This window comes from Scylla paramamosain, chromosome 7 (genome assembly GCF_035594125.1).
Source record: "Scylla paramamosain isolate STU-SP2022 chromosome 7, ASM3559412v1, whole genome shotgun sequence".
In the NCBI taxonomy this organism is placed as follows: domain Eukaryota; kingdom Metazoa; phylum Arthropoda; class Malacostraca; order Decapoda; family Portunidae; genus Scylla; species Scylla paramamosain.
Genome location: NC_087157.1, coordinates 21646530 through 21674295, shown reverse-complemented (window position 1 = coordinate 21674295; position 27766 = coordinate 21646530). Strand labels below are relative to the sequence as shown.

Here is a 27766-nt window from a genome sequence, read left to right as displayed (position 1 = left end):
CTATCACACTTATCATATGAAGAGAGACTAAAAACACTAAACTTGCCCACCAAGGAAGAGAGAAGAGAGAGGTGACCTGATTGCCTTACATCGGATTTTGTTGGGCTATGAAAAATTAGACTGAAGTGATTTGGTGGTGAGAAACTTTAGAAGCACAAGAGGATGTGAGAAGGAGGTGAAGAGGGGTGTGTGTACAAGGGATATTAAGAAGAACAATTTCCTGCAAAGGACTACAGGAGTCTGGAATGAGCTGCAGAAAAGTAGTAAATGCAATAACTATACATGATTTTAAGGAAAAACTGGATAAGAGTAGATACCAAGAACTGGACAGCATGAGCTTAGACTCCTCCCATAAACCACAACTAGGTAAATACAAAAGCATTAGGGTGGCATTTAACTATTTAGATAAAGAAATTAAGAAAATTATAACAAGCATAATGTGACCTAAACTGGAATATGCAATATGTATGGGCTCCACAAAGAAAAAAATATGCAGAAATTGGTAAGAATACAGAGGACAAAGATGACAAAGATGGTACCAGAATTGGAGACTTAAACTATGAAGAAAGACTCGAAGAGATGGATTACCAACATTACAAGAGAGAAGAGAAAGAAGAGACCTGATAACAATGTGCAAATCAGTAAACATTATAGAAAGAATAGACAGAAATGACTTGGTACTATAGATGGAGGAGGGAGAGGGACGGACAAGGGGGCATGGGAAGAAAATAAAGAAAAGTGGATGGTCAAGCAATATCAAGAAATACAGCTTCTTGTGTCAAACTACTGAAACTGTATCAAACTACTGAATTCTGGAATGATCTGAAGGAAGAGGTGCTTGTGGCAATGTACACATGTTTAAAGAGAAACTGGATAAATAAGGTTATGGAGACAGGACAAAATGAGCTTTGGCATGTGCCCTATACAATACAACAAAATAAATAAACACACACACACACACACACACACACACACACACACACACACACTGCAGTTATTTTTCTTTAACTTAATAATAAAACAAATTTTTTTCCCACAAAACATCCTTGTACAATGGGGGTGCATTTTATGCAGAGGTACATCTAATACACTGGCAAATACAGTAACAGCAGAGCTGAAGGATGATGAGGATCCTGTTCCTGTGGCTGACAGGGGGAGGGAGGGCAGGAGAAACAGGACTAGCTGTTGACAGCCTTGCCTAGGACAAGTGAGAATCACTTTGCACTTCTTTAACACAATGAAAAATAATATTTTCTGCAAGGTATGATTTTTCATAAGATGCCTAAAAAGTCTTATCTGATCCTTCAGCTAATTACTGATACAATAACATGGAAAACAATATAATCAAGCATGAAATAAGAGAAGAGATTGGTGAAGAGGCGGTGCTGGACCACTCTTTGTGGAGGAGTGCCATTAGTTCATTTTCTGCCACTCAACCTCTTTATGTGCTGCTCAAGGAGCCTCCTTGTGACTGATAGTAAATGAAGAGTGGTTTCCAGGTGGGAAGGGGGAAGAGATTATTTGATAATCTGGCCATAAGAGATTAGCCTAACTAGCTCGCAGGAAGGATTACCAATGACTGAACTGCAAAAAATTACCCCCCCCAAAAATAAATTTAGTATAAAAATTACAAAGCTGTTATAACCACCTCTGGTCCTTGTATGATGAAGTGGCTATAGCTGCCTCCGATCCTTTAGCAGTTAATACATGAAAACAAATTGTTAATAGTAATATAATTTTAATTTGATTTTCTTGCAGTGTTAGTGCAACAGGGAGTGAAAAATTAAGTCAAGAGTTGAAGACAACGCTACTAAAAATTATTCTCTACAGTGCACAGACAATTTTTGTTATCTAAGGAATATGACTGGTGCAAAAAAAAAATTACTAAAAACCTACAAGATGAGTGAGGAACGGTTAGAAAAAAAGTTTAGGAAGTTTGTTATAGCTTCAAAGGTCTTATGGCATGTTCTTACTGATTAATCACAAGTATGTACAGTAGGTGCCCAACTTACAAACAGATTCTGTTCCAGGAGGCTGTTTATAAATTTTTACCACTGTATACAGTATTGGGATGTGTGTTTTGGAAAACGACCACAAGGCACAATATTTTATGTAAGCAAACAATACATGCTCCAATGAACCCACTCTTGCTGTTGCCACTTAGACAGGTCAATTACCTTTACACACTAATTTTGAACTTGGGGACAACTTGGTTCATATGTACTGAAACTTGTAACTTGAATGTTTGCAAATAGGTGACTATCTGTAAAAGGACTCTAACAGAATATAGGTAATGAAATGCTCTGCACAAGATCTGGTGCTGCTAACCTGTGAGAGTGCTTGTCTGTGCCTTGCAAAGAGATCCTTAAGGGAGAGGTCCAGGGTCTTTGCCAAAGAGTGAATGATTAGGTGGGCAGAGGAGCTGACTGTTCGCACCTTCAGAAACAAACAGCGCAGCAGCAACACCAAAACTCCACCAGTGAGGCCTCCAAGAGGGAATCTGAAAAAAAAAAAGTTTCAAGTTTATACCAAGTTGGTATAATTTCATACAAAATATATTGATTAAAAAATCTGAGTTACCTGCAAGTTTATCATATTATGCTATTGCCTACACAACAGATGTTACAATAGCAGAGCTGGTTCTGTTCTAACTCCAGACCCAGTACTACCCTTAGACATTCAGTTTTACTTAATTTCTCTTGAGATGTGACAGAATGTGGACATGGCCTTTCTATTCAGTGATGAGAATACAGACTGTGCTCTTGGAGCTGTTGCCATGGCATATATCACAACAGAATTAAATGAACCCAAGCAATGAAGGAAAACATGGATTAAAGAGTGGCAGCAAATTGTAGTACCATAGACATGGCATAGAGACATCATCACCTGAAGTTCCTGACTCCATGGATTCTGCAATTTTCTTGAACTTTTTCATGGAAGCAAATCAAGGTTGTTTATTTTTTAGCAACACAGTCTCAAGTAGCAATTGCATCCCTTTCTTGTGATTTCCCCAACAAAATGTCATAAGCTGCAGTTTTTTAATGCAAGGCCACTGGATAAGGGCAACAAAAAATTGCATATTAAAAAGGCCCACTTAATGCCAGTTGCCACAGAGAAATCCAAATAGAAAAATCAAATAATTGAGGATATGCGTCTTGAAACCTCACTCTTGAAAGAGTTCAAGTAATAAGGAGGAGAAAATACAAAAGCACCCTTTTATCTTTGTTGCTATAATCCTTACTTTTCATCTTCCATAGACAAGGTTGTTCATTATAAGGTTCAATGAAATCAGTCCAAAACTCCTTAACTGTAGATGTTGCTGTCATCCTCATGCTATGAATGTTGTTTCAAAACTGAAATAGATCATATGATAATGCCATAGACATTCACACTTCTAGCCACCTGAATGGAAACAGAAGCTAGAAGCCTGGTGGTAGCAGGTTCTGATCAGGCCAATGACTATGCCAACTTCTGGTCATATGATGACTCCATATATGGTGAGATTTGCTTACGATTCAGGCAGCTGGATCCAGCAGTCATAACACCTATGCATTAGAGACAGTGTGAAAACTTTCTCCTATAACTATGCTTGTTCCTCATCTTAGCTAAACAGGAAAAGTGGTCTTTGTAATATTTTTGTAAATATACTAGACTGAAGTAAATCTACATTGTAACTGGAATGGTTAATATTATGGTTCCTCCTTGCTATAAAGAGAGTTAGCAGTAACTCTTAGAAGTTTAATCAAGGGATAATCAGTTAGCATACTAACTGAATATTTCCACTGAAAGTGTAGTGCTGAGTAATCAGAGTGAGCAGATAGCCACACAAGAATATCTCTTGCTTTGGAATTAATTTCAATCTTCAAGGTATACCTCTTCCTCAGATAGGTTCTATCCTAGTCAGTGACCACATAAAGTAGGACCAACTATGTGTAGATGTGTTTTGTGATTATGTCTTTCACAAAAGGAATGAGATACAGTATTTGATGGCTCATAAGACGCATGGGCTTGTAAGACACACCCAGTTTTGGCAGATATTGAAATTAAAAAAAAAGATAAATGAGCAGATTTAAGCTCTGAATATGAAGTAAAGGATTTCACCTGATATTTGAAGACTCTCACATGCATTTATATCATTATTAGATTCCAATATTTTGCATTTTAAAAAACCTTAATATTTGCTAGTAGCCTACGTACCAATCCTGTTGTGAGATGTAAACATGTACATGGCCTATGGCATCAGCAGTGCCTGTGAGAGACTACAGGGGCAATAAAGTTTGTTCATAAGAATGTTAAAAGATAGATGCAATTTTAATTGTATGAAAGTGTGTCTTACCTCAAGGAGTAACGGCATCACACTGTAAAGAACACAGTGAAGCTTGCCTGTGTCACTGGGTTCGGCACATAACCAACCGCATGTTTGTTTTGGTACATGCAATGCGTGGTGCATAGTCACTTAGGCAAATTCTTCCTGACTGGTGTCATTCTATGTGAATAACCAGTAAGTATGACCTATTATATACTGTTACCTTGAAAGAAAAAGTTGTTTTGTGGTGTAGTACCAATCATCACTTTGTTTACATGTGCAAAGATGTATGGGGTTTGATTACAGAACCTCTGTTGCCATAGACTTACACCAACCACTGCCTCAGTGCTGAACCTTGGCCTCATAGAACACAGGCTCATTTCCCAAGACTTTTTTTTTGGAGAAAGGGTACGTCTTATCAGCCATCAAATATGGTACTTTGATACGAATACTTAGTAAGGCACCTATTCAACAATGAAAGATAAAAACATTTTTCCTGCTTCATTTACTATAAAATTCACCTTTACATTCCTCTTTCCAAAATATACAACTCTAGATAATTCAAATAATTAAATAACTCACTACTCAAAGAAAACGCACATTTTCACCATCTACAATTCTTATAGACTTTAATATTTCATCCTTATTCACATTTACTCCTGACTTTTTATTTTTACATTTTTCCAAACTCCAAAGTTCTTTTCAGCTGATAGAGTCAGCAAACAACAATCTTATGTTGACACAGGCTACTCAAAGAATACTTTTTACTTAAGGCCTCCTAGCAAACATAAAAATAGGCTAAGACAAATTGACTTATTGGCATCTCATATGCATCTCTCCTCCTCACTCATGCCTAGAACAACAATGACCAGTATTGTGTAAGTCGCCCGTGTTAGTGTTCATTATGTCTTTGGTGACGTGATCGGCCCTGTTCTTGGAGTGAAACATATTATGTTATGTTCATGCTGTGGTGTTTTTAGTGATGAGTGCAAGGCAGACAAGTCATGGTGATATCATTCAATCATAGATCTTCACATGTGGGGCCTAAATGGTGTCAATATAACAAAATATGTGGATTTAATGTGTAAAACTTGCAAAATCTCATACAAAAATTCATCAAGGGAGGTAGTTAGGAATTGTCTTTTAACAAACACAGTGGTGGCATCTCTTTAACATTACCCCACGACTTCTACCTTCTCTATGAAGTCAGCTAGACTCTATTCAGACTCTTACGGCAAGGCCGGAAAAGGCAGTAGACACCTGCCGAAACAATAATTACTCCCAGTGAGGTCTCAAGCACTGTTCAGTGGGTGCTGTGAACTTATCATTAAACCCAGCTGTGACCTCACTGAACGTTTCCCTTTGTGTCTCACAACACAAGGGGGCAGTCACAGCCTGCCCTCTAAAGACAACTCTCTTCCTCCACACAAAACTACAAGCACCTAATAACACACACACCCTTCACTCAAAAATTTTAAAATCATAATGGTGACTCCTACACCAGCCTCGGAGTCCCCATCTGGGGAGGGGACCATAAATGTCCCCAGGTCGGACTGCCTTTCTGTCGACGACCCTAAGTGTCTTGACACCCCCCTCAACTTTTTCTTTATTAACTTTTGTAACATTCATGGTCTAAGATCTAATTTTCAATCTGTAGAACATCACCTCTCCTCTTCTAAACCTCATCTTCTTTTCCTCACTGAAACTCAGGTGTCTGAGGCAACTGACAGTAGCCCCTTTTCTGTTCCCTCCTACTTTCTCTATCCTCATTTTCAATCCAAAGCTGGATGCTGCGTTTATGTGCGCAGTGACTTAACCTGCTCTCGTGCCCATGCTCTTGAATCTTCCGAGTTTTCCACAATCTGGCTACAACTACAGAGTCACTCTCAAACTAAGTTTATCTGTGCTGTATACCTCTCACCTAACTCCTCTGACTAGAAAAAATTCTTTGACTACTTAACTTCCAAAGTGGAGCACATTTTGACTCTCTTCCCTTTTGCAGAGATCTCCATTCTTGGAGACTTCAATGTTCATCACCAGCTTTGGCTTTCCTCTCCCTTTACCGACCATCCTGGTGAACTAGCCTACAACTTTGCTATCCTCCACGACCTAAAGCAATTGGTGCAACACCCTAGTCATATTCCTGGCCATCTTGGAGATACGCCCAACATTCTTGACCTTTTCCTGACCTCTAATCCTTCTGCTTATGCTGTCATCCTTTCTTCTCCGTTGGGCTCCTCCGATCACAATCTCGTATCTGTATCTTGTCCTATCGCTCCAATCCCTCCTCAGGACCCCCCTGAGCGAAGGTGCCTCTGGCATTTTGCCTCTGCTAGTTGGGGGACCTGAGGAGGTATTTTGCTGATTTTCTTTGGAATGACTACTGCTTCCGTGTCAGAGACCCGTCTTTGTGTGCTGAGACAGAGACAGAGGTGATAGTGTCTGGCATGGAGGCGTACATTCCTCACTCTTTTTCTCGTCCTAAACCTTCTAAACCTTGGTTTAACACAGCTTGTTCTCGTGCCATACATGAAAGAGAGGTGGCCCACAAAAGGTACTTAAGCCTTCCATCACCAGAATCTCATGCACTTTATATTTCTGTCCAGAACCATGCCAAGTTTGTTCTCCAACTAGCCAAAAAACTCCTTCATTAACAGAAAGTGTCAAAACCTTTCAAGATCTAACTCCCCTCGTGACTTCTGGCATCTAGCCAAAAATATCTCCAATAACTTTGCTTCTTCTTCTTTCCCTCCTCTGTTTCAACCAGATGGCACTACTGCTATCACATCTATTTCTAAAGCTGAACTCTTCGCTCAAACCTTTGCTAAAAACTCTACCTTGGACAATTCTGGGCTTGTTCCTCCCTCTCCTTCACCCTCTGACTACTTCATGCCACCTATTAAAATTCTTCACAATGATGTTTTCCATGCCCTCGCTGGCCTAAACCCTCGGAAGGCTTATGGACCTGATGGGATCCCTCCTACTGTTCTACAAAACTGTGCTTGCACCTTGCCTAGTCAAACTCTTTCAGCTCTGTCTGCCAATGTCTACCTTTCCTTCTTGCTGGAAGTTTGCCTACATTCAGCCTGTTCATGAAAAGGGTGACCGTTCTAATCCCTCAAACTACCGTCCTATTGCTTTAATTTCCTGCCTATCTAAAATTTTTGAATCTATCCTCAACAGGAAGATTCTTAAACATCTATCACTTCACAACCTTCTATCTGATCGCCAGTATGGGTTCCGTCAAGGCCTCACTACTGGTGATCTTCTGGCTCTCCTTACTGAGTCTTGGTCATCCTCTTTTAGAGATTTTGGTGAAACTTTTGCTGTTGCCTTGGACATATCAGAATCTTTTGATAGAGTCTGGCACAAAGCTATGATTTCCAAACTATCCTCCCACAGCTTCTATCCTCTCTGTAACTTCATCTCAAGTTTCCTTTCTGACCATTCTATTGCTGCTGTGGTAGACGGTCACTGTTCTTCTCCTAAATCTATTAACAGTGGTGTTCCTCAGGGTTCTGTCCTGTCACCCACTCTCTTATTATTCATCAATGATCTTCTAAACCAAACTTCTTGTCCTATCCACTCCTACGCTGATGATACCACCCTACACTTTTCCACGTCTTTTCATAGACTTCCAACCCTTCAGGAGGTAAACATTTCACGCAGGGAAGCCACAGAACGCTTGACTTCGGAGATTTCTAAAATTTCTGATTAGGGCAGAGCAAACTTGGTATTGTTGAATGCCTCAAAAATTCACTTCCTCCATCTATCAACTCAACACAACCTTCCAGATAACTATCCCCTCTTCTTCAATGACACCCAACTGTCCCCCTCTTCTACACTGAACATCCTCGGTCTGTCCCTTACTTATAATATGAACTGGAAACTTCACATCTCATCTCTAGCAAAAACAGATTCTATGAAGTAGGTGTTCTGAGATGTCCCCACCAATTTTTCTCACCCCCCAGCTGCTAACTCTGTACAAGGGCCTTATCTGTCCATGTATGGAGACTTCACATGGCCGGGGGGGTTCAACTCATACTGCTCTTCTAGACAGGGTGGAATCAAAAGCTTTTCATCCATCAACTCCTTTCCTCTGTCTTCAGCCTCTCTCTCTCATCACCACAATGTTGCATCTTTAGCTGTCTTCTAATGCTATTTTCATGCTAAGTGCTCTTCTGATCTTGCTAACTGCATGCCTCCCCTCCTCTCCCGGCCTCACTGCACAAGACTTTTTTCTTTCTCTCACCCCTATTCTGTCCACCTCTCTTAGTGCAAGTTAACCAGTACTCTCAATCATTCATCCCTTTCTCTGGTAAACTCTGGAACTCCCTGCATGCTTGTGTATTTCCACCTTCCTATGACTTGAATTTTTTCAAGAGGGAGGTTTCAAGACACTTATCCTTCAATTTTCAACTGCTGCTTTAGACCCTTTTCTGGGACTGGCATCTGTGTTTTTTTTTTTTTATTGGATTTTTGTTGCCCTTGGCCAGTGTCCCTCCTAGATAAAAAAAAAAAAAAAATAGAAGGAAAAAGTTATGACAGGAGGAACACAGCAGGATTATTTTCTGAAATATGAATCCAATTAAAAAAAGACAATAAAAATTATAAAAGCATAACTGATTGACTGTACAAAAGGGGTTAACAAAAATTAAGGGACTTTCATCTTTGTTTCACATATAGCTAATTCGTCTTTTTGCCTCTGAAATATACTGCTTCACATGTACCACATCGACAGGCATTTGTTTGATCATTTCAACAAGATTCAGGAAAATTAAATTATAGTCCTTCACTGCTTTGTCTCATTATATGGACTTTATACAGAACTGGGATGACTCAATCTCCTTGTTCCAAAACTAGGACAAAAAAGATTCTTACAACCAAATAGATACATACATATTGACAAAAGGAAACAATGACAAAAATTACTGTGCCTCTGTAACATCTAATCTTGCAGTAAAAGATCCTTAATGTTAGCTTCCTCACCTCACTATGTGCTTGAGAGCCTCAAGAACTGCTATCACAGGCTGGGCAGAAGCTGCCCTGTCATTCTCACTCTTCTTCACAAGCTCACTGAAGTGAGATATCACTATCTCACCATCTCTAGACACGATTAAGCTCTTGGAGTCCTGTAGTTAAACATTTATCAACATCATGAAGAAACATTTCCATATATAAAGAATTCTTATTTAATGTGTGGATTCATACATAAAATGGAGAATCAAATTCATGCAGTTAACAAGCACACAACATTACACAACCTTGCTTCACTAATCTGAATAGCATACTTTTCATACCATTCCATTGTTTTGTTTTTGTTTTATTAATCTGAAACTATTTAACCTTTCAACTGAGGAAAAAAATGGGCATCAGAAAAAAAATCTAATTCTAAGAGTATATAAAGAATGAAAATATTTTTATGTGCATATGAAAATAATAGATTAATTTTTGAGCAAATAAAAGATACTCAAATTCTGGCACACTCCAGAAAGTGTGTGAAAATTTGACTTGCTGAGTAGAATGATGGCTCCAGTAGAAAGAAAGCTGGAGGTGTGAGTTATTTCTCTCTCTCTCTCTCTCTCTCTCTCTTTCCTTCATCCCCCTTCTCTACCCTCCTCCTTCCCTCCTTACCTCCCCATTCTCTCTCTCTCTCTCTCTCTCTCTCTCTCTCTCTCTCTCTCTCTCTCTCTCTCTCTCTCTCTCTCTCTCTCTCTCTCTCTTTGTGTGAGAGTAAGAGTGCTCCTTGTAAATAAAATGAGACTGATTGAGAATGAAAATGGAATTATACGAGTGAGAAAGACTGAGAAAGGATAAAACATTAATGACATTGAGTGAATGAGAGGGAGAGAGTGAGGTATCACCTTCTTATCCCTCATCCTGATAGATAGGGAAAAAGGTGACAGGGAGGGAGGTTTGAAACAAGACAAAAGAGAAAGGAATAGGCAAGGAAGTGGAAGAAAGGTGAAGGAGGAGGAGGAAAAATGGGGAGAAAGCAGTAAGAGTAAATATAAGTAGCAAGGGTGAAGAGTGAGTGAAGAATCAGAGGGAGATAGGAAGTACTGAAGTATGAAGTATTCTTTCCTGCCCCCTACTCCTTTTCATTCTTCCTCCATCCATTTCATTCACACTTCTCTCTTGATGCCCTTGTTCCCTGTATTCTCTTTCTGCAGTTACATCTTCTACATCATTAACACACACACACACACACACACTCCAAATAGGAGACTTGATAGCAATTTCTAGAATCATGAAGAATATGGAGGTGCTTGATAGATAAGACCTAATAAATTGGGACATGAGAGATACAAGAGGGCATGGAAAAGATAAAGAAAAAAGATAGTTACAGAAGGAATATGAAAATGAACAGCTTTCTGCATAGAAGATATATGGAATGAACTGGATGAGGAAGTAGTGTGTGCTGATATGATACATGAATTTAAGGCCGTTAGACACTATGAGATACAAAGATGGGACAGCATAATTATAGCTCCCCTATACACACACACACACACACACAAACACACACACACACACACACACACACACACAAACACACACAGTTTATAAAAATGGTAACAAAGAAGAGCCTATGAATTATAGTGTCTCTAACAAGAGTGGTTTGTACAATGTGTGAAAGATTGATGCAGTACCCAGAAGATAATTAAGTGATGATAAAGCAACAGTCTGGATTTAAAAGAGTGAAGCTGTATCACAAACTTGCTGAGTATTTATTCAAAAGCTGATATAGTACAAGAGAGAGATGGATGAACGGATTGTGTATAGCATCTATATCTATATAAAAAAAACAAAAAAAATTGATAAAGTGCCACATAGGATATTTGTCTGAGGGATAATCTAATGAGATGGATGAAGAATTTCTTGACCTGAGAACAGTAGTAAAAGATCAGGAGTCATAGTGAAAATAAGTCGAAAGTGGAGTACCCCAAGGCTCAGTACTGGCAGTCTATAAATGATACAACAGAATGTGAATAGCTACACAAGTCTCTTTGTAAATGATGCCAAGTTGCTGAAAAAAGTTGGGAGTGAGGAAGATTGCAGTGTTGCAAGAGGATCTGAACAAGATATCAGAATGGAGTCATAGATGGAGTTTAAAAAGATTGTGAGGAGAGTAAAAGGAAATTATGTGTTGAATGGTACGAAGTTGAACAGAACTGAAGAGGAAAAGGATCTGGGTGTTACAGAGAATGGAAATTTGACCCTGGAGAGACACATTAGCAAAATTACAGAAGAAATTTATAACATGCTGAACAGATTAAGGCTGGCTTTTGTGTATATGGATGAAGAGATGATCAGGAAGATAATTATATCATTGATTAGACCTAGATTGGAGTATGCAGCTATAGTGTGGTTGCCCTACAAAAAAAAGGATATAAGGTAACTGGAGAGAATTCAGAGAGCAGCAACAAAGATGTTACCAAGTATCAAGGACTTGTCACATGAGAGATCAGCATGGTTACATCTACCAACATTGGAAAAATGGAGAGAAAGGAGAGACTTGATTGCAATACATAAAACATATGAGAAAGTGGAGGAGGTGGACTGGAGTGACTTGATGGTTTGGAATACATGAGATACTAGTGGACATGAAAAAAACTGAAGAAGAGTGCTTGTAGAAGAGATGTCAAAAAGTATAGTTTTCTATATTGAAGTAATGATGAACAGAACTGTCTGGATAAGGAGATAGTAAATGCAAGAAGTATAGATGGATTTAATGCTAAGCTGTATGTATGTTAAAAGATATGGAGATGGGACAGCATGACCATAATTCTTTTCCCATACAGCAGAACAAGGTAGGAGGCAGTAGACACCTGCCGAAACGATAATTACTCCCAGTGAGGTCTAAAGCACTGTTCAGGGGGTGCTGTGAACTTATCATTAAACCCAGCTGTGACCTCACTGAACGTTTCCCTTTGTGTCTCACAACACAAGGGGGCAGTCACAATCTGCCCTCTAAAGACAACTCTCTTCCTCCACACAAAACTACAAGCACCTAATAACACACACACCCTTCACTCAAAAATTTTAAAATCATCATGGTGACTCCTACACCAGCCTTGGAGTCCCCATGTGGGGAGGGGATCATAAATGTCCCCAGGTCGGACTGCCTTTCTGTCGATGACCCTAAGTGTCTTGACACCCCCCTCAACTTTTTCTTCATTAACTTCTGCAATATTTGCAGTCTAAGATCTAATTTTCTATCTGTAGAACACCACCTCTCCTCTTCCAAATCTCATCTTCTTTTCCTCACTCAGACAGGTGTCTGAGGCAACTGACAGTAGCCCCTTTTCTGTTCCCTCCTACTTCCTCTATCCTCATTTTCAATCTAAAGCTGGATGCTGTGTTTATGTGCGCAATGACTTAACCTGCTCTCGTGCCCACGCTCTTGAATCTTCCGAGTTTTCCACCATCTGGCTACGACTACAGAGTCACTCTCATACTAAATTTATCTGTGCTGTATACCTCTCACCTAACTCCTCTGATTATAAGAAATTCTTTGACTACTTAACTTCGAAAGTGGAGCACATTCTGACCCTCTTCCCTTTTGCAGAGATCTCCATTCTTGGAGACTTCAATATTCACCACCAGCTTTGGCTTTCCTCTCCCTTCACTGACCATCCTGGTGAACTAGCCAACAACTTTGCTATCCTCCATGCCTTAGAGCAATAGGTGCAACACCCTACTCGTAAACTCTGGAACTCCTTGCCTGCTTCTGTATTTCCACCTTCCTATGACTTGAATTCCTTCAAGAGGGAGGTTTCAAGACACTTATCCACCAATTTTTGACCACTGCTTTGACCCTTTTAAGGGACTGGCATTTCAGTGGGCATTTTTTTTTATTAGATTTTTGTTGCCCTTGGCCAGTATCCTTCCTACATAAAAAAAAAAAAAAAAAAAAAAAAAATTCCTGACCGTCTTGGAGATACGCCCAACATTCTTGACCTTTTCCTGACCTCTAATCCTTCTGCTTATGCTGTCATCCTTTCTTCTCTGTTGGGCTCCTCCTATCACAATCTCATATCTGTATCTTGTCCTATTGCTCCAATCCCTCCTCAGGATCCCCCTAAGCGAAGGTGCCTCTGGCGTTTTCCCTCTGCTAGTTGGGGGGACCTGAGGAGGTATTTTGCTGATTTTCCTTGGAATGACTACTGCTTCCATGTCAGAGACCCGTCTTTGTGTGATGAGCGCATAACAGAGGTGATAGTGTCTGGCATGGAGGCGTACATTCCTCACTCTTTTTCTCGTCCTAAACCTTCTAAACCTTAGTTTAACACAGCTTGTTCTCGTGCTATACATGATAGAGAGGTAGCCCACAAAAGGTACTTAAGCCTTCCATCATCAGAATCTCATGCACTTTATATTTCTGGCCGGAACCATGCCAAGTCTGTTCTCCAACTAGCCAAAAACTCCTTCATTAACAGAAAATGTCAAAACCTTTCAAGATCTAACTCCTCTCGTGACTTCTGGCATCTAGCCAAAAATATCTCCAATAACTTTGTTTCTTCTTCTTCTTTCCCTCCTCTATTTCAACCAGATGGCACCACTGCTATCACATCTATTTCTAAAGCTGAACTCTTCGCTCAAACCTTTGCTAAAAACTCTACCTTGGACGATTCTGGGCTTGTTCCTCCCTCTCCTCCACCCTCTGACTACTTCATGCCACCTATTAAAATTCTTCGCAATGATGTTTTCCATGCCCTCACTGGCCTAAACCGTCGGAAGGCTTATGGACCTGATGGGGTCCCTCCTACTGTTCTCCGAAACTGTGCACCCGTGCTTGCACCTTGCCTAGTCAAACTCTTTCAGCTCTGTCTCTCAACATCTACCTTTCCTTCTTGCTGGAAGTTTGCCTACATTCAACCTGTTCCTAAAAAGGATGACCGTTCTAATCCCTCAAACTACTGTCCTATTGCTTTAATTTCCTGCCTATCTAAAGTTTTTTAATCTATCCTCAACAGGAAGATTCTTAAACATCTATCACTTCACAACCTTCTATCTGATCGCCAGTATGGGTTCCGTCAAGGCCGCTCTACTGGTGATCTTCTGGCTCTCCTTACTGAGTCTTGGTCATCCTCTTTTAGAGATTTTGGTGAAACTTTTGTTGTTGCCTTGGACATATCAAAAGCTTTTGATCGAGTCTGGCACAAAGCTATGATTTCCAAACTATCCTCCCAAAGCTTCTATCCTTCTCTCTGTAACTTCATCTCAAGTTTCCTTTCTGACAATTCTATTGCTGCTGTGGGGCAGAGCAAACTTGGTATTTTTCAGTGCCTCAAAAACTCAATTCCTCCATCTATCAACTCGACACAACCTTTCAGACAACTATCCCCTCTTCTTCAATGACACTCAACTGTACCCCTCTTCTACACTGAACATCCTCGATCTGTCCTTTACTTATAATCTGAACTGAAAACTTCACATCTCATCTCTAGCTAAAACAGCTTCTATGAAGTTAGGTGTTCTGAGACGTCTCCGCCAGTTTTTCTCACCCCCCCAGCTGCTATCTCTGTACAAGGGCCTTATCCGTCCATGTATGGAGTATGCTTCACATGTCTGGGGGGGTTCCACTCATACTGCTCTTCTAGACAGGGTGGAATCAAAAGCTTTTCGTCTCATCAACTCCTCTCCTCTAACTGACTGTCTTCAGCCCCTCTCTCACCGCCGCAATGTTGCATATCTAGCTGTCTTCTACCGCTATTTTCATGCCAACTGCTCTTCTGATCTTGCTAACTGCATGCCTCCCCTCCTTCCGCGGCTTCGCTGCACAAGACTTTCTTCTTTCTCTCACCCCTATTCCGTCCACCTCTCTAACGCAAGAGTTAACCAGTATTCTCAATCATTCATCCCTTTCTCTGGTAAACTCTGGAACTTCCTGCCTGCTTCTGTATTTCCACCTTCCTATGACTTGAATTCCATCAAGAGGGAGGTTTCAAGACACTTATTCATCAATTTTTGACCACTGCTTTGACCCTTTTATAGGACTGGCATTTCAGTGGGCATATTTTTTTATTGGATTTTTGTTGCCCTTGGCCAGTGTCCTTCCTACATAATAAAAAGAAAAAAGAAAAAAAAATTTGCTTACATGGATGAAGAGATGATGAAAAAGTTGATGGAATATGCCACAATTGTTTGGTCACTCCATAACAAAAAGGAAATAAGGAAATAGAAAGGATCCAGAGCTGCAACCAAATTGGTACCAAGTTTGAGAGATTTAACCTAAGATGAAAGATTAAGGAGACTGAAGCTTCCAAGAAAGAAGAGAAAGAGGAGACCTGATTGCTATATACAGAGCTCTAAAGGGTAAGGATCAAGTTAACAAAGAAGACTTATTTGTGTGGGATACAAGAGGACATGGAGTGAAATTGAAGAAAACAGCAAGTAGAAGAGATGTCAAGAAATATGGTTTCCCAAATAGAAGCATAGAAATATGGAACAACTTAAATGAAACAGTGGTACAAGCAAAAAATATTCATGAATTTGAAGTTAAGCTGGATGCTTATAGATATGGAGACAGGACAGCATGAGCATAGCTCTTTTCCTGTAAAACACAACTAGGTAAATACAAACACAGACACAAACACACACACAAACACACACACCCACCATCTTCATAAAAAGATGAAGAAGGAACATGAATCAAGATTGAAAGTTGAAAGAAAAATTTACGAGGATGCATGGAACATGGTGGAGGTTATGAACAACAATTTCAGATCAGTATTTACTGAGGAAGGGGAGTTTGATGCTGGAAGGGATAAGTTGGTGAGAAATATACTAAGTACAGTCCCAGTCAGTTATGAGGAAATACTTAAGATGATGGAAGAGCTTGATGTAAATAAAGCAACTGGTCCTGATGGAGTATCATACTGGATATTGAGAGAATGTAGAGAACAACTGGCTGATAAAATTTACAGTCTAGTGGTAATATCACTATCAGAGGGAAGAGTACCAAAAGATTGGAAGAAAGCAAATATTACACCAATATTCAAAGGAGGAAATAAGGAAAACCCACTAAATTATAGACCAGTGTCATTGACTAGTGTTGTAGGAAAAATATGTGAAAGAACAATAAAGGTAAGATGGATGGAACACTTGGAAAAAGATAAAGTTTTGGTAAATTGTCAATTTGGATTTTGGAGGGGAAGATCATGCTCCATGAACTTATTTTCCTTTTATTCAAGGGTAATCGATACTGTGCAGGAGAGAGACGGATGGGTGGATGGTGTCTATTTAGACTTGAAGAAAGCATCTGACAAAGTACCATGTCGAAGATTGCTATGGAAGATGAAAAATTATGGAAAAATTGAAGGGAGACTGCTGGAGTGGATGAAAGATTATCTGGATGATAGAGAGATGAGAACAGTAATAAAATACCAGAATTCATCTAGGCTGAAAGTAATTTGTGGTGTCCCACAGGGGTCAGTGTTGGGACTGATAATGTTTGTAATATATGTGAATGACATAAATGAAGAAATAGACAGTTATATGAACTTATTTGCAGATAATGCTAAGCTGATGAGAAGGGTAGAAAATGTAAATGACTGTATGGTACTGCAAGATGATTTAAATAAGATAAATAGATTGAGTAAATCTTGGCAAATGAAATTCAATTTAAGTAAATGTAAAGTAATGGAGTTTGGTAAGAGTAAGAAAAGAATACAATATCATTATGAGATGGATGGTGTGAAGTTACAGAAATCAAAAGAGGAAGTGAATTTGGAAGTAACAGTTACTGAAAATTTGACTCTAGACGGACACATTGATAAAATTACTGGGGAGACGATGAATTTGTTAAAAAAAATAAGAGTGGCATTCGCATATTTAGATGAAGGAACGATAAAAAGTTGTTGATTTCCATGATAAGACTAAGTTTGGAATATGTTGCAGTGGTGTGGTCTCCTCATATAAAGAGGAATATTATAAAATTAGAAAGAGTACAAAGAGCAGTCACTAAGATGGTTACGAAGTTGAGTAAGTTGACCTATGAAGAGAGAAGACTGTTGGAAATTCCTACCCTTGAAAATAGGAGGGAGAGAGGGGATTTAATAAACATCTATACAATGATAAATGGTATGGGAAATGTGGACAAAGAATGTTTCATAAATTTAGACACATAGGGTACAAGGGGACACAGTAAGTTGAAGAAAGTTAACTGTAGAAGAGACATAAAAAAATAGTTTTCCTCACAGAAGTGGGAACAAATGGAATGAACTCAGTGAAGATATTGTCAATGCCGTAACTGTCCAACCTTTTAAGACCAAACAGGATAGATATAGAGATGGGATATTATGAGAATACTTCCCTCCCATAAACCACAACTAGGTAAATACAACTAAGTAAACACACACACACAAACACACACACACACACACACACACACACACACACACACACACACACACACACAACACACACACACACACACACACACACACACACACACACACACACACACACACACTAATGACAACATAATTCCTTCCTCCAATTCCAGCTTTATGGAAAGATCCAAAGTTTTTTCTACTTAAGTTTGACTTTACAGCATTCATTTCCTCTTCCATTATTATTTCTATTATGTAGAGTGTGGGCCTTCTATCTGGCAGGTTGTGAGGGCTGCCAGATATCTCTCACATGTCACAAAATATTCTATGTAGGGCCTTGTCATTGCCTATCTGATTCTCATGGTCAAAGGAAAAATGGCCAGTGATCACTAAAACACATTTGAAAGGTAGTGTGCCACAAAATTTCAAAATATTTGCTGTGAAAATTCTTGATTATATAAGTGGTCACAACAGTTTAAGGGTTAACTAACTGAGCAAAGAGATGGGCAGATGAGAGTGTTATGACCAGATACATCCCCTTTCATAGCTGCCACTGACTCCTGTCAGCTTATCCCTAGGCTACGTTCCTCGCAGCCTGGTGCAGGGCATAAACACAACGAATCTGGGTACCTACTGGTTGCTAACAACTATCCAACCTCAAAAGGCCGTCACCCTGTTTAACCCACCAACAGGGAAGGGAGTACAGTGTTTTCCCATGTATTCGTGGTTTGGTATTCGCAGTTTCACATATTTGCAGATTTTTACCTGATGTCCCCAACTCAGTCTTTTGGCTCAAAGAGCCTGAGAGCCTGGATTATTCTTTCAATTATTGTAAATTACAGTAAACCCTCAAAATAATGAACCCACATGGTGGAAAGGTGCATCACTAAAGATGAAAATTCACTACATCCAAAGAGAGAGAGAGAGAGAGAGAGAGAGAGAGAGAGAGAGAGAGAGAGAGAGAGAGAGAGAGAGAGAGAGAGAGAGAGAGAGAGAGAGAGAGAGAGAGAGAGAGAGAGAGAGAGAGAGAGAGAGAGAGAGAGAGAGAGAGAGAGAGAGAGAGAGAGAGAGAGAGAGAGAGAGAGAGAGAGAGAGAGAGAGAGAGAGAGAGAGAGAGAGAGAGAGAGAGAGAGAGAGAGAGAGAGAGAGAGAGAGAGAGAGAGAGAGAGAGAGAGAGAGAGAGAGAGAGAGAGAGAGAGAGAGAGAGAGAGAGAGAGAGAGAGACTTCTGGTTGTGTGTCAGCCAGTGACCTTGACAATGGCTGATGATGCATCTCTCTCTCTCTCTCTCTCTCTCTCTCTCTCTCTCTCTCTCTCTCTCTCTCTCTCTCTCTCTCTCTCTCTCTCTCTCTCTCTCTCTCTCTCTCTCTCTCTCTCTCTCTCTCTCTCTCTCTCTCTCTCTCTCTCTCTCTCTCTCTCTCTCTCTCTCTCTCTCTCTCTCTGTCTCAGATAAGTAACAGAGAGAGAGAGAGAGAGAGAGAGAGAGAGAGAGAGAGAGAGAGAGAGAGAGAGAGAGAGAGAGAGAGAGAGAGAGAGAGAGAGAGAGAGAGAGAGAGAGAGAGAGAGAGATGTATGAGAATGTATGAGAATGTATGAGAATGAAGAGAGGACTGGAGAGAATCGAGTTCTTGTGTGTAGTACAGCAACAAAACAATGTATGAGAAATGTCCAAAACTATAATAAAAACTAAAAAACATCACATAAAAAAAATAATAAATAAATAAACAAAAAAAGGAAATGTGCTTTTGGATATCTTCAAGATACAAATCAGGGCTGCAATGTCCTGCACAACATAATATAACTTCCATTAAATCTCATTTTCCCACCTGATGATAAGCCACCTAAATCTATGAATAGACAACTCATTCCAAACTTCAAGCATGTTTGAGTCTTTCTATTAACACACAAATAAAATACCATAAAATACCTGACTGGGATTCTGTTCTTTGATGCAGACAAGTGCAGGTAGTTGTTCACACAGTGCTGATACAACTGCCTTATCTTGGTGAGTTAGCAATGCAAGGTACTGGCTGATCATGTGGCTAGTAAGGGTGCTGTGTGTCAGTATAGTAGGAAGGGCTTCAACCACTGCCACAATCACTGATGCCTGAGGATGTCCCAACAGCCCAAGGAACCGAGACACTAAAGTTGAGTCAACTCCTTGAGTGCCCAGGTGAGAGGAAATACCTTCATTACACACCTGGCAATGTAGTGTGTACGGTTTTTCGTTGTCCTCATTGTTCCTGAGATTACAAAAATAATAATTATTCTCCTATATATCTAGTCAAAGCATCTGGGAAGCAAGCACAACAATAGAATCTAATTCAATGTCTATTTTTCTCTTTTATGTGATTTTATTTTACATTTTCTAGGCTTTATATGAATTCTGTATACAAAAGCACTGGCACGTGCACATATTACTGATGACTCCAGATGGTATTTTTGTGACTGACCTGATTGATTTTATAGATGTAAGGTTCAGCAGGGCACAAAGCAGTGGCCTAAAGCAACGGGCAACAGCCAGAACTGTGGCTGTGTCAGAGGAGTGAAGTGCTACCCCAGTAACCTCCCCAAACAAGTGCTGCCCATTAGCCCCATGTAACTGATGAATCATCTGCAGGAAGGCACAAAATTTTAGTCCTAGGTATGAGCATCAATTTTTTTATACTTTCATCTTTAACCAAGAAATGCAGGATAACACTAACCATAGGGAACCAGGCTGCCACCTCCACCATGACCTGTGGTTGATGCTCATTGATGAGTGACCGCACAACATGGCATCTCCAGCGTGGTGCTACACTGTCTGGCAACAGAGCCACAACAGCCACACATTGAGTCCTAACTCTGGGATCTGAGAGAAGATAAGACTATTCAAAATTCCTTATATAATTAAGCTCTTTTACCCAAAAAAGTCAGTATTATAAAAATAAATTTTTTAAAGATAAAGGAAATAAATGAGTGGTTGACAGGAATGGCTAAGGAAGACAGGCACATCATTCTTAAGTGTATTGGCCATATGAAGAGTGCCAGAAAGTGAGATGACCAAATGAAAATAAATGTGTAATGAGAGAGAGAGAGAGAGAGAGAGAGAGAGAGAGAGAGAGAGAGAGAGAGAGAGAGAGAGAGAGAGAGAGAGAGAGAGAGAGAGAGAGAGAGAGAGAGAGAGAGAGAGAGAGAGAAAAGGAATAATTGAGAATTGGAGCATTAGAGCATGTAGGGAGAGAATCAAATGACAGGTATAAATGGAGATTTCCACCATGGCCATCCCTTTGGGGAAGGTTTTAGGAATAGGCATAAGATAAGGATAAAAGGAAGGGAACAGATAACACCAACCCACACTCATTAAGTACACAAGAAGAATTTATGTAATGAATTTATTTATGTAAATTCAAATCTAAATTTCAGTGCTGAATGCTGAACATGATTAAAAAACATAAAGGTAATGCTATAAAACCAACTAAAAACGTCATACCATTGATCCATTTTATCCTGGTAGACCACTGGGCAAAGTTACGGGAATTTATAGGTTTCAGGTCCATCCAGGTGACCTCAGCAGCCATCCAGGGTAGGGTTGCCAGTGCCAGCCAAGAATGACACAAAGAAGATTTCACCTCATCAGGTTCCACAATACATGATGACCAACCCAGTGTCACCAGCAGCTTCATCATTTCTACAATCTGAAATGATTGGGATCATTCTTTACTCTTCAGAGGCAGTGTCATACTGAGTGAGGACAGCCCATCCCAGATAACAACTAAAAGGAGGGGACATGGGAATTATAAATGAATACATAAATTTATTTTCTCTAAAGAGTTTTCATGTGAATAATACTGCAATACAGTTTATGTCTTAATAGAGTATAAGTAGAAATTATGTCACTTTCATTCAGTTTAGTATGTGCTCCATCATCAGTCTTATTTTTGAATTAACAAAACAAAGAAAATACACTTATCCCCCAGCTATAGCGGGTTTTGCTAACGCGGTTTAAAGCTATCACGGGAACAATAAAAAACACATTAAATGGGCTAACGCGAATCCTAGTGGAGCTATCGCGGCCCATGAGTCGTTATATGTCCAGGATGTTCACGTGACAGCTACGTCATATTTCTTGGCCAGATTCGCTTGCTAATTGGCTGAATTTGACTGACATATTAGGCCGTGATTGGCTTGCACACTCCCGCTTCCTTATCCAGCCACTCTCCCGCTCCCCCATCCCTCTAGTCCCTCCCGCCACAGTTGACTGAGTGGCACGTGCCGTGGTGAATCTCAAGGTCACGCGTGTGTATCTCGGGACAATGGCCTCTACTCCCCCTCCTGGCCACCCAGGGAGATCGCTACCACCCAACCCGACCCAGCGAAAGGCAACAGCGGCGCCTGGGAAAGAAATCAAGAAGAGGAAGAACCTTACATATGCTGTGAAATATGAGATAGTGAAATTGATCGAGAGTGGACAAAGTAAAAGTTCAGTGGGCGCTAAGTTCGGCATCAACGAGTCTACAGTGAGAGGTATTTACCTTAAGAAGGACCACATTAAGGCACATATGAACCTCACTAGTGATAGTGCTGGACATAATGCTGGACATAATGTGTGTTGTATGTATCTACTTCAAGGTACCAAAATGTGAATGGTATCTATAAATCATGGTGAGATGAGGGAAAAAAAAAGGTGCCAATATGTTGAATTGTGTTGCTACTCTGGTGGGCCACGAACAATTTTTTTTTTTCTATGTATTCTTAACAATGGCTATCGCGTTTTTAGCTATCACGGCGATGTTAAGGGACCAATTTCTCGCAATAGCTGGGGGTTGAGTGTATACAAATTAGTCAAACATGTATGACATATGTACAATGAAAAACTGGCCCACAATTGTTTGACTGTAGCTTCTTACTTAGGCACAGATGATGTATTTATACTACATGTGCTTATTCATATGCAATGATATACAGTAAACTCTATCTAAATTCAAACTCTAAAATCAGAACTTTGGATAATTCAACCTGTTAACAGGTCAGTTCAAGTTTTCAATAACTCCATAACCTGAATTGAGGTTCAGATAATCAAACCCTTACTCTACTGTTTTCCATTCAAATAAGAAAACTGGTTGCATTTCCTCCATTTGGCATGGTTTGGTGGGTAATCCTTCAGGATAGAGGCCCCTTCTCACCATCACTCCTCCTTCAGAAAATATTCACATTTCTCCATTTTGTTTGCAAGTAAGGAAAACCTCATTCAAAAGAACTACGTAACTGTAAAATAAACTAACTGGTCTCACTATATGCATGTTGATACCAGCAGACACAAATGCAGCCAGCACTCAACATTAATGGAGCTCATGTAAGAGATATCCATGAATGCTGAAAACCCGTGAATAATTACTGACTCCTGACATCCACCTTACAGTGCTACATCCTCTCAAAAACACTCCTGACCCCACAGAATTGTTTCAGAAAAGAAAAGCCATTATACATGTATTTAGAAACATTTTTTTTAATATTCTAAAGAAAAGAAATAATAACAATGAACATTATGATGTGGCCTCTTTTTCCACTCTCCCTACTCCTAAGTATCATCAGCAAACCTGCCAATTTTACTTCGGCAAAATCACCTATCCGCTGGGCGGACATTTCCCATGAGAGAGAGAGTGCATCACGCGCTGCCGGCAGTTGTTTGCTGATCGCCGCGTCGGGCAGACACGGTCATTCTGGGTCATACGGACTCCCAAGTTTTTGCTGTTTTCTTTCAGATAAGGCCACGATACTTGTTACGCAGGTACAGTGCCTTCAACTTCGTTACCCGTTTTTGGGGCGAGTTGTATTATTGGTATATCGGTCTCCACTGACGATGGAACTGTGTGGGAAGCTTACGGCTTTGTTCTCCTTATCGCAGTGCGGCAGCCATGTTGGAGTCTGGTGAAGCGTCCTCTGCCTCTCGATCCCCTTCCCCTCCTGCCCCACCTGGGTCCACTGTTCGCCCTCAAGATGACGACGACAGGCACAGGGATCATTCATCTCGTCGCTTGAGTGGGAGGCATGGTTGCGTGAGATTACGTAACAGTGCTGACGCACGTGGTTCCCGCAGCACTTCTGCTCCTCCCCCTTGGTCAGTTGTGTTGGACGCCTTGGCTGATTTGCGGGGTGAAGTGGAGGCCTTGAAGGCAGACAGACGGCAACTACCACCCCCTACTGGGTCGGCGCAGGTGACTGTGGAGGACAGTACTCTGGGGGGCTGGGGTTTGTCGCCTCCTTGTTCTGCCACTTTTTCTGGTTTCTCGGCCAGGATGAGTGAGGATGAGGCAGTGTCGATGCCTGCCGCCCCTGCTGACAGCACCTTAATTCAGGGCACTAAGGCCTTTGGTCCTTCTGACACGGTGGTTGCTGACATTGACAATAGAGTGGCAGAGATGGTAAACTTTCTCTCTGATAATGGTATGAGAGAGGAGGACTACAAGGCCATGTGTGAGGACGATGTTGTCAAGAGGCCTAATAACTGCCATGCTCTTGCGCCAGTGGAATGCAACCCACAGGTGTTGGAGGCCCTGAAGCTGGATGCCAGGAAGACAGACTTCCGCTTGAAGGAGGTAAATAAGGACATCCTGCGGGCTTCAACCATTATCACCAAATCCTTAGTGGCACTGGATGATTTGGCTGAACAGGAAGGTAACCCCAAGTTGGCACATGAGGTGAGCATGCTAAATGGTGCATTGGCATTGCTAGGCAATGCCAATCACAGGAACAATTTGGCCAGGCGTTTTGTCATGAAATGCGAGATAAACTATAAATATGCTCATCTTTGTTCAGATAAGGTGCCAATTACTCGCTTTCTGTTCGGTGACGATGTGTCCCAGTCTGCCAGACAAATTGAGGAAGCGGAGAAACTGCGGAGTAAATTCTCGCAGAAAAAGCCTGCCTTTACTAGCAAGTTCGCAGGTAAACGCCCTGGTGGATATTGGAACAAGCCTGCTAGTAGGGGATATTACGCCAGGTTCCAACCCTACGGGCAACAGGGGTATGGCTCTAGGGCTTCCCACGACTGCCTTCCACTCGTCAGGATGTGGAGCCAAAAAACTCCAAGGGACGGGGCGGCCGCAGCAGGCAGCCCCAGTAAACTTACAGGCAAGTGCATGTTTTGAAGCTGGCAGACTACACTCTTTCCTGCATGAGTGGCGTAAAATTACCAGTGACCCTGTCATTTTGGATATTGTTCAGCATTGCCACCTTGATATTGATGTCGATAGTGTTCATCCTTTATTTTTTAATGATTTGGAATACAGGTTCAACACTGTGCAACAGGGGATAATTTCTGGAGAGATCAAAAAACTTTTACAGCTTAAAGTCATTAAAGTCACACACAAACAAACTCAGCAGGTTATCTCTCCTATTTTTTTTGTGAGAAAAGAAAAACGGGGAATTTCGCCTGGTTCTTAACTTGGAGAGGTTAAACAAATACATACCATATAAACATTTTAAAATGGAAAATTTTGAACAGGCCATCAGGCTCATCAACCAGGGTGATTTTTTGGCTTCTGTCGATCTCAGGCATGCTTATTATTCTGTTAGGGTTGCAGATGAGCAACAACGATTTTTATGTTTTACATGGCAAGGTGTTATCTATCAATTCACCTGCCTCCCTAATGGCATTTCTGAGGGACCTCGGCTTTTCACCAAACTGATGAAGCCAGTATTTGCTACTCTAAGGCAGGAAGGATACACTATCACCAGCTTTATAGATGACACATTAATTTGCAGTAACTCTTACTCAGGATGTCTTCAGGCGATTCAGGCCACCATTTCTCTGTTGCAGAGGTTAGGCTTTTGTATCAATATGGAGAAGTCTGTTCTCACCCCCACACAATGTATTGAATACCTAGGCAATGTTATTAACACCAAGTTCATGACTGCCTCTTTACCTGAGTGTAGACTAATCAAAATTCGCCAAGGATGTGCAGAACTTTTGTGTAAAGATGTTGCCCCCATTCGAGAGGTGGCCAGGGTGATCGGCCTCATGGTGGCTGCGATCCCAGCAGTGGAGTTAGGTAAACTTCACTACAGGAAGTTGGAGGGGGGAAAAATTGCCGCTTTGAAACAGGAGTATGGTAATTTTGACAGGCCTTTGAATATTACTGCAGACATGAAACTAGACCTTTCCTGGTGGTTAGACAATGTGGACAGACACCACAGACACATTTTTAGGCTAGGTACTGACATCGATTTATTTACTGATGCCTCCAGCCTTGGTTGGGGGGGTCATTTGGGGTGTCAGATTACAAGTGGTACTTGGTCCCTGGATGAAAAGGAGCTTCACATTAACATCCTGGAGATGAAAGCCATTCTATTCTCTTTGCAAGCATTTGAACATGAGCTGGAAGGTAGACATGTTAGAGTTTTTTGTGATAATACTGTAGTGCTGGGAAATTAATTATGTATATTTCTACTTTTTTCCTAGGCTAAGGCCCATGTAATGTGCGGGGATGACCAGAGTCTCAGTACCATGTGACTAACCCCCCCCTTCCCCTCCTCTCCTCAGTGTCCTTTTGTCCTTGCTTTCCCCCCCCCCCCCCTCTCAGCATCACTGTGTTGACCACTTCTATAACAAATTTACCCCGTGAATAAACGTAATTTCTCTTGCTTGGCCAGGTTATAGAGGCGAATTTTTCACCTAATCCCAGAGAATGGGGAGCCCTTAATACGATAAAATTAATTCTATAATGGTAAGGTCTTAAACCAGCTCAAACAAATCCCAGATAATTACGCCGCGCCAATGAGGTTGACGAATCTGATAAGTCTTCTTTGCTTCGCCGTCCTCTTACCCCCTGTTGCTACGCAAGCCGGGAAGAGATACCAGACTTTGACTAATTCCCCAATTGATTTCAAAAGTCCATTGAATTAAACTTCTTAAAGTCACAACTATAAAGTAAACAGCAACTTAATTATTCATATTTTTCATCCCTGAACTCAACCTAGTCGCCCCCCCCCACTAAAAACAAAATTATAACTCTTAATAAATTTCCCCATTGGAAACCTTTATCCTTAGTTTCCCGCCGATTTTCTCACAAGCAAAGCCAGACTCTCTTGGATTCTCCTCAGGTGAGCATGCAGTCTGATAATCTCCTCCTCCATTTCCTGTAATATTAAGTAAGTGTTTGTTTAACAATAATTTTACTAAAGCCAGACTCTCTTGGATTCTCCTCAGACCCTCTCGGATTCTCCTCAGATATTCCTGTTGATAAACTATTTCTGAGTGGATAGATATTCGCATTTTTTTCGTTCTTTTTTGTTGGTTTTCTCCACGTGACTAGTGTAACCACCTGGTTCGAGATCACCGTGTGAGACTGTCCTCAGTTCTATACATACTTTTTGGTTATATTTATTATTTATTTATTTATTCTCTGGTCTCCCCCGCAATTCAGTAGTCGCGAAAATATCTCCATCGTAGTTTTTATGTAACTGAAGAGTACGCTACCATTTATTTTGTATTTCTGAATTATGTAACTGAAGAGTACGCTACCATTTATTTTGTATTTCTGAATTCCTTTCTTATTATTATTATTTTTTGGATTATTCCATTATCAATTAAAAATCTATAAAAGTGTCAGTATTTGTATTTCTCTTAATCCAGTGATAGGATTTAGTAATCATCGTCTGCCACAAGGGAATTTTTTTTCGTGGGCACTAAAATACCACTGCCATAAACTATGTCAATGAAATGGGAGGCACAAAGTCCAAGTCCTGTAATGATGTTGCTACCCAGATTTGGGATTGGTGTCTGGAACATGACTCATGGGTTACATGCTCGCACATACCGGGGAAGGACAACACCTTGGCTGATGTAGCCTCTCGCAAGATTAATGACAGACATGAGTGGAAACTCGACTCACACATTTTTACTACCTTGTGTAATGTTTTTTGGGACACCGTCCATTGATTTATTTGCCTCAAGGCTTAACAAACAGGTTAATACATTCTGTTCGTGGTTGCCAGATCCGGAGGCTAAATATTTTGATGCTTTTTCCTTGGACTGGTCAAACTTTGATTTGTCTTACATTTTCCCCCCATTCTCATTAATTGCTAGGTGCCTTCAGAAGTTATGTGCGGAGCAAGCACGAGGCTGGATGGTGGTTCCT

General features: G+C 40.6%; 1 protein-coding gene across 4 annotated transcripts in view; it reads right to left on the bottom strand.

The window, feature by feature from the left end:
* Positions 1 to 27766, bottom strand: part of LOC135102203 (serine/threonine-protein kinase atr-like) — a 479415-nt gene that overhangs the window by 335960 nt on the left and 115689 nt on the right. For all 4 annotated transcript variants that reach the window (XR_010269589.1, XM_064007031.1, XM_064007033.1 and 1 more), the window contains 6 exons: positions 21118 to 21322; positions 20351 to 20496; positions 20099 to 20259; positions 19573 to 19888; positions 9296 to 9438; positions 2329 to 2500 (listed from right to left, as the gene is read on the bottom strand). Coding sequence is in view for 3 of the 4 variants with exons in the window: in XM_064007031.1 (XP_063863101.1) it covers positions 2329 to 2500; positions 9296 to 9438; positions 19573 to 19888; positions 20099 to 20259; positions 20351 to 20496; positions 21118 to 21322 (1143 nt within the window). In the remaining variant the exon portion in view is untranslated. The remainder of the gene's footprint in view (positions 1 to 2328; positions 2501 to 9295; positions 9439 to 19572; positions 19889 to 20098; positions 20260 to 20350; positions 20497 to 21117; positions 21323 to 27766) is intronic.